Here is a 19,069-nt window from a genome sequence, read left to right as displayed (position 1 = left end):
TGGGGCTAGTTCTCCCACTTGCTGCAAAGCTGCTTTATTCCTTCGTTAAAACCATGTGAAAGATGCCCTTAAAAAGCAACTCGTTTTCAATTCTCTCCTCCAACACTGGAACGAATTGCACCGCCTGTTACGTGCAATGTTTGTTTATTTTAAATGTTAATCTGCTCTCATTTTCTCTTGTTCCTTGCCTCTCCCAGCTGACAAGACTTTCTGTGAGATGGTGAAATCAAACAAGCTCTGTGAAAAGAAGCTGTTTGTGCAGTTCTGCTGTCAGACGTGTCTTATGGCCGGGTAAAGTTCAACGGCTGCATCCATCCAGGACTTCCACCAATTGCCAGCCCAGTTTTTGCCAAACGTTTAGGACAAAAGTTTATTTTTTCAGCTTTGGGAGAGTTTACAAGGTGCTGTCAAGCATTCGCTTGGAAGTTTGATAGCTTTAATATCACTGTCAGCGCGTTTCTATAGCAATATGTTAAACAGAGATTGGATCGTACCCTGAATGATCGAGTCCTGATAGGCAGCAGACAAACGGTGATATTAATACTCTCAAACACTCCTCGTGAGCAGGGACCGATGCATGATCCATGTACACACGCTTGGTTCTTCGCAGAAATCCTACTGATCTGCTCACTCCCAGCGGCTGGCGAGAGCCCTGGCTGCGAAGGATGCAGGACTTTACGCATCTGCGAAGAAACGGCTGTTTCTGGCTCAAATTTTTGGTACCCTTTTCTGCTAGGTGATGGCTGATATAAACCTGCATTGCAAACAGCCGGCGCCGTGCTCTGTACATACGTAAAACGATGAATTAGGTGGTTCCCGGAGCGGTGCCCTCAAGGCCACTCTGGCACTCCTGTTCAGATTCGCTCGGTAGCTGTTTCTCTCTGGCCGTGGCAATAACTGGAGATTTTTGAGGACCAAAGCGAGAGCAGATCCATGTGGCTCTGCAGGCATCAGCCCTGCAGGTCTGGCAGGGCTTTGCAAAACCCCCTGTGCCTGCAGGGAGTCTGGATTTGGCGGGGTTCATCTGCACGGAGCAGCTTGGGGGTCACAGCCTTACCATGAAATGTATTTCCCTCCTGGAACTGCTAGTAAGTTGATGGATTCAGTTCTGGAACGAGTCAGATCCTTCCTCAAAATGAGATGGTGTCCCCCTTAACCTCTTCTGGTATTTTGTGTTATCCCCTGTTTTGCCGTGGATGTCCCCCCCCTCCCCACAAATGCCCCCCTCTCTCTCTCACAAAATCCTCCTGTTCATGGCAGTGATTTTTCTTGGGCATCTGTTTCCAAAAGAGACATTCCCAGGATCTGGCCAGGAAACTCTTAATTCTACAAAACTCTTCCTTAAAACAAACCTTTTCATGCTCTTTCTTAATAGTAAGTCATGTGGTGTTTATATAATTGTGTTTAAAATATCCTTGGCTATGTTGTTTTACAGATTTTTAAAAAATAACTTATACAATCCTTGTTTTTTTCTCTGTGGACTATTTTTTATATGGAAGTGGGGAATCTTTTTGTGTCTTATGTCCTCCTGTTCTCCTCTCTGACCCTGCAGAGCCACTCTTTGCATCAGACATATGTGAACACTCTTTCCTATGCTGCATGTTCTGATTTTCATTTTTAATAGTTTTAACGAGTTAAACCTTTTTTACCAATGAAATTCACAATACGAATTGTCACCAGTTCCTTTTGGAGCTATGATAATCCCTGCTTGGTTTCGGTTGCGACGACATGCACCATGCCTGGGCTTGCCCGCAGAGCCACATCATTACCCGTCCTCACCTGCCTGGTCCAAACCCAAGAAAAGATGAAGCTTTGGTGAACTGACCTTTAAGTTAATAAACTATTGATCTCCTCTGACAAACGAATCTGTTCCTTTTTCCAAATCTCGACCGGAGGCAGGTCAGTGATGCACCACACCTCTTTATTTTGCTGGGCAAAGCATCTGTCCTGGCTGGAGCTCCTGATTAGCCCAGAACACCTGCAGGAGAAACAGATGAGCTTCATCTGCAAAAACCTCACTTTTATTCTCATAAATGCCTTTTACCTTCAGAGGAAACTTGTATTTTCAATACCCACCCCATGCCAGGCTACGCTGGTGTCTCTGGTGCACCCAGGGCTGTCTGGCCGGGGTTTGGGGCTGCATTTGGGCATGGCCGGGTGTATTCCCTGGTTGTGGAGGTAGTGCAGGATGTGGCAATGAATTTGCAGCCAGATGAGCTGGCAGGGGGGCTTGTACCCCTTTCCCACCCGCATTCAGAGCACCCTGCAGCCCCCAGCGCCCCTCCACAGTTCAGAGGCACTGGGAACGGCAGGGGAAGAAGAGCTGCTGATGTGTTGGGGAGCAGAGGGAGCTGTGGAGCCTTTTGTTTGTTGGTTTTGCAATGTTTAACCATGGGCCAGGTGCCCAGGGTAGTGCCTGGATATCTGGAACTGAGCTTTTTAAGTGTTAAAAAAAAAAAAAAGGAACAGAATGCTCCTGCAAAGGAAGATGCTTTTGCACTTTCGCAGAGCTGTGCTGCTGTGAGCTCATGTGTCTTACAGGTCTTCACATTTGTCATATGATAAATGAGAATTAATCAGGTCGTTTATCACACACCATGATTCCTTCTGTTGCTTTAGGATTCCCCTTTTGGTCTCGGGCCAAACTAGTGGTCAGAAGAGGGGTGAAATTCTCCTGGCTTCATTTCTGTTGCTGTGTCACACAGTCAAAACCCAGGAGTTGTGAATCAGGAGTCTGGAATCAGCTCTGCCTCACCACGGCCTGCCTCTAATCCCTGCTCACTGGTATATTTAGATGTACCGAAATGTTAAAAAAAAAAGAAATATGTTTACCCTTACATCCTTGGCATGACTTAAAATACACACTGGGCGAAGCAATGCAATTTAGGATGACCATCCCCCAGCAGTCCCAGCTTTATCCTGCTTTCTGCTGCCCTCCAGCCTGCCAGGGAAAGAAACTGATTCTACACATTGAGTTCATGTAACCACATCAGCTTCCAGTGTTTCCCAGGACACTAACTCCCTCAGAAATAATTCCTGGAAAGTAATAAAATTCAGATTATTTATCCAAGCTATTGCAATGCTCGCTTGGAGCTATTGAAGTCTCTCTGACACTGGTATGCTCAGAGGATCAGAGTGGCTGTATCTTCAAGAAAAATGCATATTTAAGCAATTTATTAAAGCAAATTTCTCTGTTGTCTCTTGGCACCAAAGACAAATCTACAATAGCTGTTTTCTGGAAAAATCTTCTTAGTGCAGCCTGACTCCTTGTTTGCTGTTTGGCTACGAGTTTGCATCCATGGCCATCTGCTGTTTTGTGGCAGGTGGAGAATACACATCTCAAAAATAATTCCTTTGACTTTCCATTACAAAGTGAGGGCTTTTAAGAGCTTGTGTACAGCATTTGAGACCAAGAGCCTGTCTGCTCTCAATTACAATTCTATCACGGCTGCAGAGCTGAGGCATACAGCTGTATTGCGCTAAGGGCGAAAGGTCCGTGTTTTATTTGGCCTTGTCAGAGGCAGGACCCGCTTTCCAGGAGGCTGAAGAGGATCTCCTTTCAACGAGTGCCTGAAATGACTGAAGACTCTGTTGTCTTTACTGCCGCATGATTCCTGAGTCACGTACAACAGATTCTTCATTTCTTCTTATGACAGCTCTCTCTCTTTCACTTGCTTTCTCCTAACTGCTTTTAAACAAATGCAGATGTTATAAAAACTTGAGTATGCTCTTTCATACACAGCTTTGGAGTGGGTGTTTGTTAAGCAGGGAGCACAGGAGCTGCCTGACCCCAGCTGACAGATCCGCAGTGATTGCTGGGCAGAGCAGAGCCAGATCTGACGCTGCAGTCCTGGGGAACCAGCCAGGCGGTACTCTCAGGGTGATGCTGCTCGATGCTCCCAAAGGAAAAGCATGAGCCATCTCTGCCAGATGCCAGATGTGGCTGCAGCATTTAACCTATTATCACATCCTCTGAGTTCACAGAAATGTCATGGCTCAGGGAAAACCATCCTTCCCTCGACAGCAGTGGATGCAGAAATCATTCTGCCTCATTTCGCTCAGCGGACCTTGAAGGCTGGGGAAGTATTTATATCCAGGGCTGCAGAAGCAGTGGCTTGGTGACATTCAGCAGGATTTGGGACCTGGGTGTGCTCAACCACTTCTCTTTGCCTGTCACCTTCAGTCCATGTCGCCCGCGCTGTGGTTCACCCTCCTGCAAAGCCCCACTGCCACAAACCAGACTCTGCCAGGGGCCAAGCAGCTTTATGCTGGAGTTGCCTGGCTGAACCATCTCAGCTCCCCCACAGGTCCCCCCAGCTCTTCCTCACAGTTCCCCAAATTCCTAAAGCAGGTAAGAGGGTGTGCAGTGACACCTGAAAAGTGCACTTTATCTGAATGTCATGCCGCAGCCTGCACCATGTTCCCAGCCCACCACAGCTTCTCTGGAACCAGGAACACATGTGGAAGTGGCAGAGCAACTGCCTCAAATGCTGCAGGTAGAAGGTGTTTATGGGCAGCCCTACGTCCAGGAGCAAAGGCTGAAGGAGAGAAAGCACCAAGAGCTGTAGTTGATCGGCTTTCTGGGCTGCAAGTGCACGTTGCCGGCTCATGTCCAATCTTTCACCCACCAGTACCCCCAAGTCCTTCTCAGCAGGATGCTCTCCATCCCTTCATCCCCCAGCCTGGACTGATACCAGCAGTTGCCCCAACCCAGGTGCAGGCCCTTACACTTGGCCTTGTTGAACCTCATGAAATTCACATGGCCCCACTTCTCAAGCTTGTCCAGGCCCCTCTGGGTGGCATCCTGTCCCTCAGGAGTGTCACCTGCACCACTCAGCTCGGGGTCATCCGCAAACTTGATCCCACTGTCTATGTCGTTGATACATGATAACATGGGGGAATATGGAGGAACCCACCTCAGCAAGGAATCATGGAATAGTTTGGCTTGGAAGGGAACTTTAAAGATCCCCCCGTGCCACCCCTGCCATGAGCAGGGACATCTTCACCAGCTCAGGTTGCTCAGGGCCCCATCCAGCCTGATCTGGGGTGTCTCCAGGGAGGGGCATGGTCCCAGCAGGGACCACTAGCTTTGGGGCAGCCAGGCCGGGCTGCTTGGGGGGTTAGGGGTGTCAAGGGCACCCCAGGGTGCTCGGGGTTGCTTTGCTGAGGGAAGAGGCGTTCGCAGGACAGCGGGTCCCTCTGCTGACGGGCTGCCGAAGCGCTGCTGGTGTCATTGCTGGAGGCTGAGCTGCTCACCGGCCCTCCCTGCAGCCGGGAGGCTTCAACTGCCCCGAAAATTACCATTAAAAGACTTTTACCGGGGTGAGATTGGGGAGGCGAACAAGGATGGAGGAAAACGGTCTGGTGGGGGGTGCTAAGGGATCTCCTGACCCATGGACATGTGCAACATGCACTTGCAGCCCAGAGAGCAAATTATATCTTGGGCTGCATCAGGAGCGTGGGCAGCAGGTCAGGAGGTGACTGTCCCTCTGCTCTGAGACCCCTGCAGTGCTGGTCCAGCTCTGGTTCTTCAGCACAGGACACACATGGACCTGCTGGAGAGGGGCCAGAGGAGCCACAGGAATGATCCGAGGCTGGAACAGCTCTGCTGGGAGGACAGGCTGAGAGAGCTGGGGTGTTCAGCTGGAGATGAGAAGCTTCAGGGAGACTTTATTGCAGCCTTTCTGTAATTAAAAGGGGGCAATAAGAAAGGTGGGGAGAGACTCTTTAGCAAAGCCTGTTGAAATAGGACAAGGGGTGATGGTTTTAAACTAAAAGAAGGAGATTCAGGCTGGACAGGAGGCAGAAATTTTTATACTGGAGGTGGTGAGAGCCTGGCCCAGGTTGGCCAGAGAGGTGGTGGATGAACCATCCCCGGAGACATCCCAGGCCAGGCTGGACGGGGCTCTGAGCAACCTGAGCTGGTGAAGATGTCCCTGCTCATGGCAGGGGTGGCACTGGGGAAGCTGGGAAGGTCCCTTCAACCCAAACTACTCCGTGATTTTATGATTCGATTCTATGACTCCCGGGCGGGGCGGAGCGCTGAGGAGAGGGCGGGGCGGTTCCCGCCCCTCGGCGCTCGGCTGCTCGGCCTGGCGCAGGTCGGCGCTCGGCAGCCTGTCCTGGCAGCGGCGCGGGTGGCGGCGGCGCGGCGGGGCCCGGCGGGATGGTGAAGCTCACGGCGGAGCTGATCGAGCAGGCGGCTCAATACACCAACGCCGTCCGCGACCGCGAGCTCGACCTGCGCGGTGCGCGGGCTCGGCGGGGCTCTCGCGTGGGGCGGGGGGGCCTGGGAGGCGAGGCGGCCTGTGCCGGGAATGGGCCTGAGGCCTCGGGATTTGTGAGGGGCTGCAGCGGGACGGGGAAGCCGGTTGGCGGAGGGGCCTGCAGGGGCTGGGGGGCTAGAGGGGCTGGGGGCGGGGCTTGGGGACGTCTACAGGGGCTCCAGTCGCAGAGGGACTCGGGGGAGGGGATGCGTGGAAGGGGATTTGGGGGAGCAACGTGGGAGGAACCTGCAGCGTGGGGCGGTGGGACACGCACGGGATGTACCGGAAGGGTAGGTTTGGGCTGAGGGACCGTGCAGACGGGCTCGAGGTGTTTGCTGAAGAGGGATGGTTTGGAAAAGCAGTGGGGGCTGTTGGCTTTGAGGGGAAAGTTTGGTCTGTGTGTGGTGTGGAGAAGGGTTATTGCGGAGGTGTTTTGACTGAGACTATCTGTGACCTCAGTCCATCCAGATATGCCCCACACACACTGTCTTGCTTTGTCCTGCTCTCCTGTGAGTACAATCTAATTTCTGTCTTGTATTCTCTCCCCAGGTTATAAAATCCCAGTTATTGAGAACCTAGGTGCCACTCTGGACCAGTTTGATGCGATTGATTTCTCTGACAATGAGATCCGTAAACTGGATGGGTTCCCTCTGTTGAGACGGCTGAAAACTCTGCTGATGAATAACAATAGGATTTGGTAAGTATTTGTGTTTTGGCCAGACAGGACCCTAGGGCAGATGAAAAAAAGTCTGTGCTTGTCTTTCGGTGCTGGGTATGTGTAGAAGTGTTTGTTTTATGGAAAAAATATCAGTGTTGAGCACTGCCTCATTCAGTACAAAAGTCAGTCATCGTTTTTCAGACATGACAATGAGATGCAGAGTTCAGAATTTGGCCAGAGACTTTGGATTTCAGTATCATCCTCATAAAGAAAAGAAAATGGTGATACCTGCAAGCAAACGAACATAAATCTCATATTGCATCTGTTACCCTTACAGCAATGGCTGGTATTTATTGCTAGCTGTATTAGATATAGTATTGTAGGGGATGCTAACCCAAACTTCTGCCAGTGCCAGACTGGGTTGTTTTACAGGGAAATCCGCTATGTTATCATATTTCTGCCTTCTTCACCTTTGGTAATTTCTTTGCTTTTTGTTCTTCCTTAGTCGGATTGGTGAAAGCCTTGAGCAGGCTCTGCCCAGCCTGACGGAGCTCATTCTTACCAACAACAACATTGCTGAGCTGGTGAGCTGTCAACACGGGATCAGTCTAAACAAGCTGAAATTTGTATTTGCCATGTTCCTAATTGACCTTTTCCCTGAGAGTACTGTCATATGCTTTTGGTAATAATTGGTACTACTTGTCTTTCTAATTAGCTTTATTGCTTGTTGTTTAGAGCAATATCAGATGGTTTTGGGTGGTAGTTAATGGTTTATGTATTTTAAATAACATAATTTGCAGCATGCAGTGGAATGGCAGTCACAAATTCATTGTGGGTTTCCTGTTAAACTAATTGCAATAATTCAAATGGGTCTCTAAAATAGATATAAGTTCAGGAACTTTGTTTTCAAATGTTTGATTCTCACTAATAGACTTACGATTTCTCACTGTGTTCCCATTACGTAGGGTGAACTGGATCCATTAGCAACTATTAAATCCCTGACTTACCTGAGGTATGTAATCTTGAAAATAAAAGCTGCTGTTTTCTCTGCTCTTTGAACTCTGCTGCTGGCCTGGCTCTCCACCTTGATCTAGAATTCTCTCATTTTTAAGAGCTGTGGCAGGTTCCTTATGCTTAAATATTGAATTGATTAAAAATGTTTTTACTACCCGTCAGAAATACCTGGTATTTAATGGGTGAGGCTTTATATTACAGACTGACTGTTGGAGCAATGAGGTGTAATATTTCTGTAAATCAATATGCAAGCATTGAAGTAACCTTAACCTTTAAAAGCCAAAAACCTAAACTTTTAAACTTCTTACAAAATGGTTTAAATTACATGTGAACAATGACTTTTCAGTAACGTTACATTTGGTGTGAGGGACCAAAAAAGAAAAGCAATTTGTCCTGTGAGGTGGTTTTTTTTTTTCAGTTGATCAATGTCCAGGTAGGAAATGTGATGGTTTTTTGTTTATTTGGTTGGTTTTAATATTTTGAGCTTGTTCTTTAGGTTCTTCAATAAAATCTACTTAATAAAATACTTTAAAGTGCAAGTTTTTGCTCTGTTTTCATAATACCGAAGAACGCTGTCAGTAGGCTCATTATTTGTTGTCTGTTACAGTAGAAGGTACATGACTACATTTTAAGTACATTAATGTATTTCAGTATAAGCAGATTTTAAAATATTTTACATTAAGAACCTCTTTATAACATTTATTTACTTTGTAGCATTTTAAGGAATCCTGTAACAAATAAGAAGCATTACAGATTATATGTAATCCACAAAGTTCCCCAGGTCAGAGTACTGGATTTTCAAAAGGTGAAACTCAAAGTAAGTCTACTTTTTTCTGATTCAGCACAAGATTAAAACCTTTTTTTTTGTTGTTAAATTCTTGGAAATTCAGTGGTAACCATGAGCTTTTTGCCATAGTTGTAAATTTTATTGAAATTGTGTATCATAAGTGGCTCTAAATCATGCTCCTTGTCTTCTTCCATGGTTTCATTCTGTTAAAGGTATAGTCTCTTATAATTATGTTTTACTACCTTTGTTTAGTTTGATTCTTATCTGGCCTTCTGGTATTAGTAGAAAGACCTCTAGAAATGAGCAACTGCAACAGAGACAGTAACTTTCAGTGAAGATGATTGTGGGAAAGAGTTTGTACTTTTAAGTGCATTAGGTTGCTCTGCTTTGAGCCTGAGCGTTTGCTCAATGTTTATGTGCTTGTTCTTATGTCTGCTCTCCACGTACCGTTGTTCACTGCTGAAGATGAGCCAAAGCGTCTTTCTTTGCAAGGACGGAAGCTTTGCAAAATGCGATGTTCTTAAATTAACTTTGTGTGTGTGGTATCGCTGTAGGAGCGACAGGAGGCAGAGAAAATGTTCAAGGGCAAACGGGGTGCACAGCTTGCAAAGGATATTGCCAGGAGAACAAAAACGTAAGATAAAATAACAAATTTACACTGGCGTTCTCCTTCAGAAACACCACGTTGTTTGTGTGCGCTATTAGTAAACTGAGATACTAGCTACTGGCAGGATGCCTTAAAGCTTTGGTAGCCACAAGCACCTTGTCCAAGCATCCTGATTTTTGGATGGTGGTGAATACATTCTAATTTTCCATGAGATTTTTGGTCAGGGTGGATTGATTTAAGTCACCAAGCAGGAAACCTTAATTTAATTATTTTCTCTTTGCTATTTAACTGGAGAGAAGTGGTCATTGTTTATTTTGTTGATTTGTTTTTCCTAGATGATTGGTAATGAAAATTATTTGGTTTGCCAGGAAATATGAACTGTAAAATCTGCTGTAATTAGGAGGATAAATGCAGATTAAAATTTTCAGTTAATATATGTTTGTTTAGTTTAATTCTTGAGTAGTACCTCATAGTTTTGTTTAATCTTTCATCAACCTAGTTGGAAATCAGAATTTGGATCATGTATGGCAACAGTATTTCCAAATTCATAGTTAAATTACAAAATATCTTGAATGTATTTAGCATTTAAAATGATAGCTGGACTCCAGCACTAATTTATGAGTGGATAGGTCTGTGATAGTTTTAGAACAAGTAGGTGGTTGAACTAAATAGCTCAATAAACATGTGAAGAAAATCTTTCTGTAGCTGCAAGAGAGGCTACAGCACTCTGACACTGGGTCAGCATTGCAGGAAATTTCAGATGATTAGTAAGTAACATCCATTTTCACGTACTACAGATTTTTATCTCTTTTTTTTTTAAAGCAGCAGCAGATAACTTTTGAGTGTTCAGATTACACCTAGTCTAGTGTAGGCTTCAATACAGTCTGTTGTAAGATCAGATGTATGAGAACAGGAAACCCAATTTCAGTTACTCTTTATGTATTCACCCTGCTTTGGAAATGGTGACAGACCTTTGTGTTCACCAGCATCCAAATCCAATAGCTTTTGTCAGCTGCTTAATTTTATAAAGGTCTGCCTCTAAGAGCAGATGAAAGGGCGGGGTGGGGGGGGAAATGTTGGTGTTTCTGAAGGAGGCAACTTCACTGTATCAGTTTGTTAACAAAGATAAGATACTACACTTGATTGAATGAAATACTTCCAAACCTAGTTTGGAAGTTAGAGAAGCACTTACTCTTCAAAATGATGTAATGGGTCTTTTTTCTTTTGAAGCTTCAATCCAGGTGCTGGTTTACCAACTGACAAAAAGAAAGCTGGGCCCTCCCCAGGGGACGTCGAGGCAATTAAGGTAAATATGTTGACAGCACATGGAGGTGAAAGTGGAGGAGAAGAACTTGTGGATCTAAACTTAACAAAGGTTTCCTTCCTCCTGGCAACCCCAGCTCTGTTCAGATGAATAGAACAGTGTGTCCTAACTTCATGTTTTAGGTACTCTTTCTGTAATTTTGCATCTGTTGTGATACACGTGGGTTTTGAGAACTTAAATGAAAGTTTGGTCTGAGCTTAGAGCTCTCCCAGAACAGAGCAGTTTGTTTAATACGGAGTGAAGTAAGAACGTGCTTGGTCATTTGTAAGATGTCCAGAACTAGAATTTATTAAAGTGTTCTATAGAGGCTTCACTTCATGTCACTTAAAAAAATCCTGTGTTTATGTTTCTTCTGAGCAGACTGAAATACTGTATGTGAAGATTCATCGTGTTCTTTTGTCTTTTCCAGACTGCTATTGCCAATGCCACAACTCTGGCTGAAGTGGAGCGGCTGAAAGGCTTGCTACAGGCTGGGCAGATTCCTGGCAGAGAAAGAAAATCAGGTAACTCCATACGTCCTGATGCTTTGTGTGATTGCCGTAGGGATTTACATTGGAAGGGCCAAACAGGGAGCCAAAAAAACTGTTTAAAATGAGTTTAACTTTATGGTTGGTATAACTGAGGATTGTGTCCATGGCAGCTGCACCTGGGTGCCCTCAACAATGACGTGCCAAACGTCAGCCCAAAGTGCTTTGCTGTATTGGTTAACTCCAAACAGCTCATCCCGGTAATTTAAAAAAAATTAGATTAATAGGGAAGTGCACCTGGACTCTTGTTCTGAGCGTAATTACCTCAGGTGATGGCACAGGAAGGTCTCTCATCTCCGGGAGGTCTCTGCATGGACAAATCTTCACTGCAGGCTGGCAATATTGCCTCTTTTCTGTGTATTAGAGATACCTTTTCTTTTTTTTTTTTTTTTCTGGAGAGGTTTTTAATTCGTATTATTCCTGTTCAGAGGGGTGAAAATTAACATTGCGCGTGTGGGAAAGAGAACCAACATGTGCAGTAACCGCCGCCTCCTTTCAGGCCCCTCGGAGGACGCTGAGGAAGAGATGGAAGAAGATCCGGTGCCCAACGGCTCCTGAGCCCGGGCCCTGCCGGCCCCAGCGCTTCCCCCGGACCCCACTCGTGTCCTCGCTGCCGGGGGCTCGGCAGCCGCTCCCCCGCTCCCCGTCCCAGCGCATTTCGGTGTTCAATAAACGAACGTTTTTTTCTTTTCCCCGCGGTGCCACGTCTGTTTCCCCGGCCAAGCGCCGGGCCGGGCTGTGCGAACGGGACGGCCATGGCGGCGGGAGGAGGAAGAGCACCCTTGCGCACCCTGATTGGCTGCCTTGTGCTCATCACGTCTTCTCATTGGCCCGCATAGCCATGCTGTCACCGTGCTCCTCGCTACCGCCTTTCCATTGGCCCAGGAGGGAAGCCTCGCCTGCTGGTTGGTTCCCTGGCTCTGAGGTGGCAGAGGACGAGGAGGGCGGTGATTGGGCGGTTCCCGGATGTGAGGCGGCGGCGGGCGATGGATCTGGGGGACGGCGGGGCCGGACCGGGCCCCGGGCAGGCGGCGCTGGGCCGGGGGGGGCTGGAGGTTCTGCAGCACACGGGTGAGGGGCAGCGGGGCTGGGGGGCTCTGGGCTGAGGGGAGTTGTGGGTGGCGGGGATGAGGGGACCCCAGCGGACTCTCCCTCCCCCTGAGGAGCCGCGTCCCCGCGTCGGCCTCCTCCCCCGTATCGCCGCTTGGCTGGGTGGGCTCCTTCCCCTCAGCCTGCGCTCACCTCCAGCTTGTCCCCGTCACAGTGGGCTCCCTGCTCTCCAGCTATGGCTGGTACATCCTCTTGGCCGCCGTCGCCATCTATTTCCTCGTGCAGAAGGTGTCCCAGAGCCTGGCGGCCGGGCCGAGCGGCCGGGCGGGAGCAGCTGACGCAGTTATGGGTGAGTCAGTCGTTGCTTGTTCTCTGGAGCTGTACAGAGTGATGTTTATGTTCCCTCAGGTACCTGCTGGCGCTCTGCTGTAGTGATGGGATGTCTGACAGCTGCTCAGACCCACACACAGCGTCTTTATTTAATAACGAGCTGTGCTGGTCCAGCTCTGGTTCCTCAGCACAGGACACACGTGGACCTGCTGGAGTGGGGCCAGAGGAGCCACAGGAATGATCCGAGGCTGGAACAGCTCTGCTGGGAGGACAGGCTGAGAGAGCTGGGGTGTTCAGCTGGAGATGAGAAGCTCCAGGGAGACCTTATTGCAGCCTTTCTGTACTTAAAAGGGGGCAATAAGAAAGGTGGGGAGAGACTTTATAGCAGAGCCTGCTAATAGGACAAGGGGTGATGGTTTTAAACTAAAAGAAGGAGATTCAGGCTGGACAGGAGGCAGAAATTTTTATACTGGAGGTGGTGAGAGCCTGTCCCAGGTTGCCCAGAGAGGTGGTGGATGAACCATCCCTGGAGACATCCCAGGCCAGGCTGGACGGGGCTCTGAGCAACCTGAGCTGGTGGAGATGTCCTTGCTCATGGCAGGGGTGGCACTGGGGGAGCTGTACACGAAAGTGTACAGATCATGTTTCTGAAGAGATTACTGGGGAAAGGTTGGTTTCAAAAGGCTGTCAAGGAAGGATTGTTTCCCAAAGTAATGTGGTTGGGAGAGAAAGAGTGGAGCGTTGTAGAATGAGGGAAAAGCTGGTCTTCTGTAGTGCAGGAGCGGAGAGAATGGTGGTTAAAATTAGCTGTGGTCAGTTATCAAATAACTTTTAAACTTACCAAACAAAACTAAAACATTCAAACCTAAACACTGGGGAAAACTTTTTAATTAGTATTAATTTTCAATTAATATTGGTAATATCGTCTGTCAATTATTCCTTCACAGTTCCTACTCTGGCAGGATTGTGTACATTTGGGGTGTAACTGCCTCTCGTCTGTGTTTCTTTCTCAAGCGTGGCATAGCTTGTCAGTCTTAAACAGTCGTGATCCTGCTTCGTTTGGAGCCTCATTGCTGTAAAGGACAGGCTGTGCTGCTCTGTCTGCCAAAACAATAAGCTCGCAGTGCTGATTCCTTTGGTGTGTTGGCACGGAACTACGTGGGGCCCCAGAAAATATTACTCAAGTGTCCTTATCCTACTGCTGTTCTTTTGTAATGCTAATTAAATCCTGATTTAATTACCAAAACTGCCTATAAAATGAAATTACTGAATGTACTGAAATTTCTTGTACATATTCATCATCAGATGGTAGCAAATATATGAGGAGACAAACAAATGTAGAGATACTTCAGCTACTGGGGGGAAAAAAAAAAGGCAATATTTGACTTTGCTTGGATATAATTTTTATTTTGACTTCTCCTAAAGGGCAACCGTGAAGAGAAGTGGTGACTCAGTGTAGATTTTCTGAGAGTGCTGGTTTTTTCTTGAGACGTGTGATATTTATAAGTAATTTCTCTGCTGGTGGGGCATGTTAAATTTACTGTAATGAAACAAGTAGGACCAATTGCCAGGAGGAGTAGGAGGGAATGTGGGCCGGTTGCCTCATGCTTCTGCATAAAAGAAGTTCTCTGGGTAAAAATGGAATCCCTGTGAAGCAAGGGTGTTATTTCTGAAATTATTTGTATCAAACAAATCCTTCAGAAATAGAAGCAAGTATCCTAGAACTGTGAATTTTAATTTTTTATGGGTTTATCACATTGGTCTCCTTATTCATTAAAAACCCATTAAAACAATTGCTCTAAAAATATTGAAATGTTATAAAATTTAAATCAGCATATAAATTACTGTAAAAGATTAACTGGAAACTGAACTTGAGCTGTGATTTTCTGCAGAACAGCCGTAGAGGGAGATGTGAGCCTTCCCTTATTACAATTCTTTGATGATACCACTTAGAATTTATTCTGAACATCTTTGCCAACTCTTTCCCAATCTCCTAGAACCTGACGTGGTGGTAAGAAGGCAGGAAGCTTTGGCCGCAGCTCGCCTCAGGATGCAGGAGGAGTTGAATGCACAAGCAGAAAGATACAAAGAAAAACAAAGACAGGTAACCAGAGAGCATTTCTTTCTTTAACTCATAAATTTGTCATCAACTACTTCGCTGCTGCTATGGAAAGGTTTACTCTGTGCTAGATGCCAGAAGGAGACTCGGTCTCTTTGCTGGAATGTGGGTGGTGGGTTTTACCCCCATTCTTTATCATTTTTTACCATTTTTGGATACAGTTTGATCCACGGAGCAGTAACAGGCAGTAGCTCTCACAACAGACCTTCAGGAATGCAAGCACGTTCTTAAATGCTGTGCTGACCTGCTGTCTCTTTGTTGATTAGAATGATTGATACATGTAATATTAATCTCTGTGGTGCTTGCTTCTCCGCAAGTGTTTGTGTGGGACTCCGTGGGCCTGGGCTTTTTCTGGGTAAATCTGTTACCTACAGAATCTTAGTTACATGTGCAGCGAATGGCTGGAGTGGATTTACTGGCAGATTAACTGTACTACTGCATACATATTTTCTGTTGCTAATGGCATATGTAAGTTCTTAGAAATGTAGTTCAACATTGCTGTAATTTAATGGTTTGGACTGCCACTTGAGATAATGAGGGAAAACATATTGCTGTGTGGGGCAGCGTAGAAAAGCAGATGTGATCAGCATAGCAATAATACAGCTCGTTAATCCCAGCTCTGCTGTTTCTATTTTTTCAGTCAGGTACATTCAGACCTCAGTTTGTAGCTGACGCTTATGCAATATTGACAATTAAAAATGAATGAAAACTCATATTGTGGAAAAAAATAGCCACTATGTAGAAAATTTAGGTCTAGTGTGCTTGGACTTGGGGAGCTTTGCTTTCTTTGCCTGGATGCAGTAGCCACCTCGTTTGCTTTCTGCTTGTCGAGAAGTAAGCAGTCTATCTTAACCATTAAGTTTTATTGTTTTGAGGATAAACTGCTTTAGAAGAAAGCTGGAAAAAGCCTTGATAATGTATATCGGGACGTAAATACGTAGCTGGCTGTCTCGTTCCTTTGAAAAACACATTTTCTTCTGTAGCATCCTACATTGTACATTAAATTACTATCATATGCAATATTCTTTACTCCGTGCTTTTTATAAACTCAGGATTTAAGCTTGCCACTTGGTTCTGTTTTATTTTTTAAATGCTTTTAAGCCTCAAGCAATCAAAAGAAGCTGCAGATACAATCTGTATATGTTGAAGAGGGGTGGTTCTGTGGCTGGGAAGGTGTGGGTGTTTAAAAAAGTAAATGCTTCCATAAACTTGGAAAGATATGTGCCTTGGTTTTTGATGAGCCTGTTGTAGCTGTTTCTGTAGCACTGGGAATTCTGTTAGTTCTGAAATCTTAGTCTGGCATGTCCTGGGTTTGTTCCTTAGCTTGAAGAAGAGAAGAGAAGGCAGAAAATAGCCATGTGGGAAAGTATGCAAGAAGGAAAAAGCTATAAAGGAAACCTGAAACTGAATCAGGTAACAACTGCGTTGTTAATCAGGTTACAATTATGTTTATGTGATTAAATATGCTGAAATTCACATTGATTGAATTCTGAGTAACTTTTGCTTTTGTGAACAGCATGAAGTAGAATCCGGTGCCTCCACCTCATCAGCAGTCCCAAAATCCAAACCAAACAAAAAGCCCCTGCGAGGAGGTGGTAAGTATGAAATTCTCAAGATATTCTGAACTTGAAACATTTATCCAGCTGTGTACACAGTCATTGTACATATTTTTTCTCTTCTTCAAGGAGGAAATAAAGTGTGCCTTACAAACGAGCTCTTTACTGCTGACCAGCGTGGCTGGCGTTGCATGTTGTGCAAAACCTGGCAGGAAGATTCTGTGGTGCTTTTCCCTGGGCAAACAGTGTTTCAGTTTTCTTGTAAATGCTTTTGCCATAATTTACTGAGATTTTTGTGACTCAAAATTATAGATTCTCACAACATTTCTGGTATCCCTCCCCATTATTGTAAAAGCCCGATATTTTACTATCTGGTCAGTCTTTCAATCACCTGTTGTACTCACTAAGTGCAGGGAGAGAATATTTTGCCTTGTACTGTGTAGATTCAGGCAGATGAAAGACTGTTACGCAAAGCGTGACCTTCTCAGAGGTCACAGGAATGACTTACTGAACATATAAATCCTGCAGATGTAGAAACAGTTACCAACTCTCAAACTGCCAGAGGATCTTATCATGAAATTTACTGTCAACTGCTGAAATTATCATGATGAATGATAATTCGTTCGTATGGCCTTGTATAACCAGTGTTAGGATCACTGCCATGTATTGGCCACGCAACTCATCTCCTAGCTGGTCAAAGAGCCTGCAAGCGCTAATTTGGGTATAATATTTTAATTACAATTTTCCCTAGTGGAGGGGATCATCTCAACAGCCTCAGTTATGTCAGACTAAAAGGGAAACCCACTTAGGGTGCCACGCTCAGTCAGTCACTTGATAAATGTATGAAAGCCAAAGATTCATGATTAAACATGTTAAACCTTAATAACAGTGCAGTACTGAAATTTCTGCTTTGAATATTTTTACTGGCAGCTGTTGACAACATCTGAAGGAACTGACGGATTGATTCATCTCATGCTGTTTAAAATGAGTGCAGTCTGATGTCTGATCTATCAAATATCTTCTATAGCTCTTGCCCAGGATATTCCCCACTATGGGGGATGAGGAACACACGGGCAATAGCTCTGCTGACAACCAGGATCAGGGCAGCAGGGTTGAGGCACCTGTCCTAGTTTCATCCTAAGCAAAATCTTTGCTTAAATAACAGATGATAGAGGTCTCTGATCTTGTCGTGTGGTAGATCAGCATGAAGTGAAACAACCATCTGCACTGTTCAGCTGCTGAATTAAGATGGAAAGCAGAACTTGGTTAGTCTGAGAAAAACTTCAAAGGTGGAGGTGATGCTTGAAGCTTCAGTGGAACAAGTTGCTTTGAAACCTCCTTGGTTAGCAATGCTCTTAGGTTTTCGGTTGTCTTTTTCTTTACCTTGTACAGAACAAATTGAGAACATTGCCAAGAGTACGTACTTGTAAAATAAAGCTGATGATAGTTCTGGTGTTAGGATGTTCACCTAAAGTATCTGTTTTGACTTACCATCTATACTTGCCTTTTCAAATACTTAAAAAAATCTTACAGTAGTAATGAGTGGATCCACCTTTGACTTTCAGAGTATTCCTTCCTTGCAGGACTGGAATAAAAGATTCTTTCAAGTCCCTATTAGGGCTCTTAGAGAACAGATTCACTCTTACAGAGTTCACTGTAAGAGTTACTGCTCTGTTTACTCTGCAGAGCAGCATTTAAGCTTTAGTGCAGACTTAGGGAAATTAAATGGTAATTAATTTCAATTTAATTTAATCTGAATTGATCAAATTAAAACATAAGTGTTTTGCAAGGGCTTTTACTGTTACAACTACAAAAATAAACCATCTCAAGTCTGGATGTTTTCTCTGCTTTCCTTTTCCTTAAAATGCTGCCTGTGTAGTAAATATAAACAAGGTGCAAGTAATTGTGGGATTTATTTTTTGTGTTCCCTGTGTGTTGGTGAAGGCCTGTTGAGGACAAATATTAACATGGTGGATTTCTCCTCTGCATTTCTAGGCTATAACCCCCTGTCTGGAGAAGGAGGCGGCACTTGTTCCTGGAGACCAGGCCGCAGAGGCCCGTCGGCAGGTGGATGAGGTTAACCCCCCTGGTGTCTCATGTCACTGGCGAGCTTGATCGTACCCCCATCTTGCTGCCTACAGTTTGCGGGTCACAGGGACTCCTTTGGGATCAGGCTTAGTGCAGGTGTTAACTTGAAACCAGATTTACGCCATTTCCAGATAGCATGGAAGCTGATACTGCACAGGAAGAATACCCGGATCCTCTTAGGGAGGATAAAAAAAGAAACAATTTCAGTGTAATCAGTTAGTTTTCACTCTTCCACAGAGAGGAAGCGTAGTCTCCCACCAAGGTGAATCACCTGGGATTGTGAGATCTGGTTCTGTGCTGGCTATTCAAAACACTGGCCTCGGGCAAATTTAATTATCCACGCTTGGTTTCCCTCTGTAAAATGAGGATATTTACCGTCCTCAGACATCTGTTACCAGATTTACCATGTCTGGCTGCAAGGTACTTTAGAGGGGAAGAATATTAGCATTGGCAGGCAACTTGAATTATAGGCAGAGGGACTTCCAGAAAAAGCAGATGAACTGACAAACACCACGGATTTGCACCAAAGGCCGGTTATTGCAGAAGAGTCTCTGTGACAAGCTGCCTTGAATGACGTTTTCCTTAGAAATGGTGAACAAACCAGTGAGGATTACTGATACTGGGCAGCAGATGGGGGGGGTTCTTGCTATTCCTGGTTTTTTTTGTCTTTTTTTTTTATTTCAACAGCTTTGTAAAAATGAAAAATACTATTATATTAAATATAATTGCAAACAAATCATAAA

At 45.4% G+C, this 19,069-nt stretch overlaps 3 protein-coding genes and 1 long non-coding RNA gene across 4 annotated transcripts in view; 3 read left to right on the top strand and 1 right to left on the bottom strand.

Moving 5' to 3' along the window:
• The window catches only part of PCSK6 (proprotein convertase subtilisin/kexin type 6), a 36,230-nt gene extending 34,369 nt beyond the window's left edge, over positions 1 to 1,861 (top strand). The window contains exon 21 of the mRNA XM_065076721.1: positions 198 to 1,861. Within this exon, the coding sequence (XP_064932793.1) occupies positions 198 to 295 (98 nt within the window). The 3' untranslated portion in view covers positions 296 to 1,861. The remainder of the gene's footprint in view (positions 1 to 197) is intronic.
• Positions 1,862 to 6,061: 4,200 nt separating this feature from the next.
• Positions 6,062 to 11,875, top strand: SNRPA1 (small nuclear ribonucleoprotein polypeptide A'). The gene is made up of 9 exons (XM_065076719.1): positions 6,062 to 6,248; positions 6,816 to 6,963; positions 7,430 to 7,508; positions 7,890 to 7,936; positions 8,653 to 8,755; positions 9,280 to 9,359; positions 10,563 to 10,638; positions 11,066 to 11,159; positions 11,683 to 11,875. The coding sequence occupies exons 1-9, from the start codon at positions 6,167 to 6,169 to the stop codon at positions 11,739 to 11,741; spliced, it is 768 nt and encodes a 255-aa protein (XP_064932791.1). The 5' UTR covers positions 6,062 to 6,166; the 3' UTR covers positions 11,742 to 11,875.
• LOC135580569 (uncharacterized) lies at positions 11,555 to 12,555 on the bottom strand. Its single transcript, XR_010475425.1, has 2 exons — positions 12,426 to 12,555; positions 11,555 to 11,603 (listed from the first exon to the last, which is right to left on the bottom strand). It is a non-coding gene; the product is annotated as an uncharacterized LOC135580569 (long non-coding RNA).
• Positions 12,099 to 19,069, top strand: SELENOS (selenoprotein S). The gene is made up of 6 exons (XM_065076720.1): positions 12,099 to 12,254; positions 12,448 to 12,582; positions 14,561 to 14,667; positions 16,006 to 16,095; positions 16,199 to 16,277; positions 18,234 to 19,069. The coding sequence occupies exons 1-6, from the start codon at positions 12,170 to 12,172 to the stop codon at positions 18,311 to 18,313; spliced, it is 576 nt and encodes a 191-aa protein (XP_064932792.1). The 5' UTR covers positions 12,099 to 12,169; the 3' UTR covers positions 18,314 to 19,069.

Source organism: Columba livia, chromosome 11 (assembly GCF_036013475.1).
Source record: "Columba livia isolate bColLiv1 breed racing homer chromosome 11, bColLiv1.pat.W.v2, whole genome shotgun sequence".
In the NCBI taxonomy this organism is placed as follows: domain Eukaryota; kingdom Metazoa; phylum Chordata; class Aves; order Columbiformes; family Columbidae; genus Columba; species Columba livia.
Note: the sequence above shows the minus strand (reverse complement) of the source record. Positions and strands in the feature narration are given on the sequence as shown.

Bases quoted from the DNA above. Each gene is read 5' to 3' on its own strand.
- SNRPA1 (XM_065076719.1), top strand. From the start codon at position 6,167: ATGGTGAAGCTCACGGCGGAGCTGATCGAGCAGGCGGCTCAATACACC. The intron at 7,509-7,889 runs GTGAGCTGTCAA...CCCATTACGTAG, and splicing joins ACAACAACATTGCTGAGCTG to GGTGAACTGGATCCATTAGC. The intron at 7,937-8,652 runs GTATGTAATCTT...TTTACTTTGTAG, and splicing joins AAATCCCTGACTTACCTGAG to CATTTTAAGGAATCCTGTAA.
- SELENOS (XM_065076720.1), top strand. From the start codon at position 12,170: ATGGATCTGGGGGACGGCGGGGCCGGACCGGGCCCCGGGCAGGCGGCG. The intron at 12,255-12,447 runs GTGAGGGGCAGC...TCCCCGTCACAG, and splicing joins GGAGGTTCTGCAGCACACGG to TGGGCTCCCTGCTCTCCAGC. The intron at 16,278-18,233 runs GTAAGTATGAAA...CTGCATTTCTAG, and splicing joins AAAGCCCCTGCGAGGAGGTG to GCTATAACCCCCTGTCTGGA.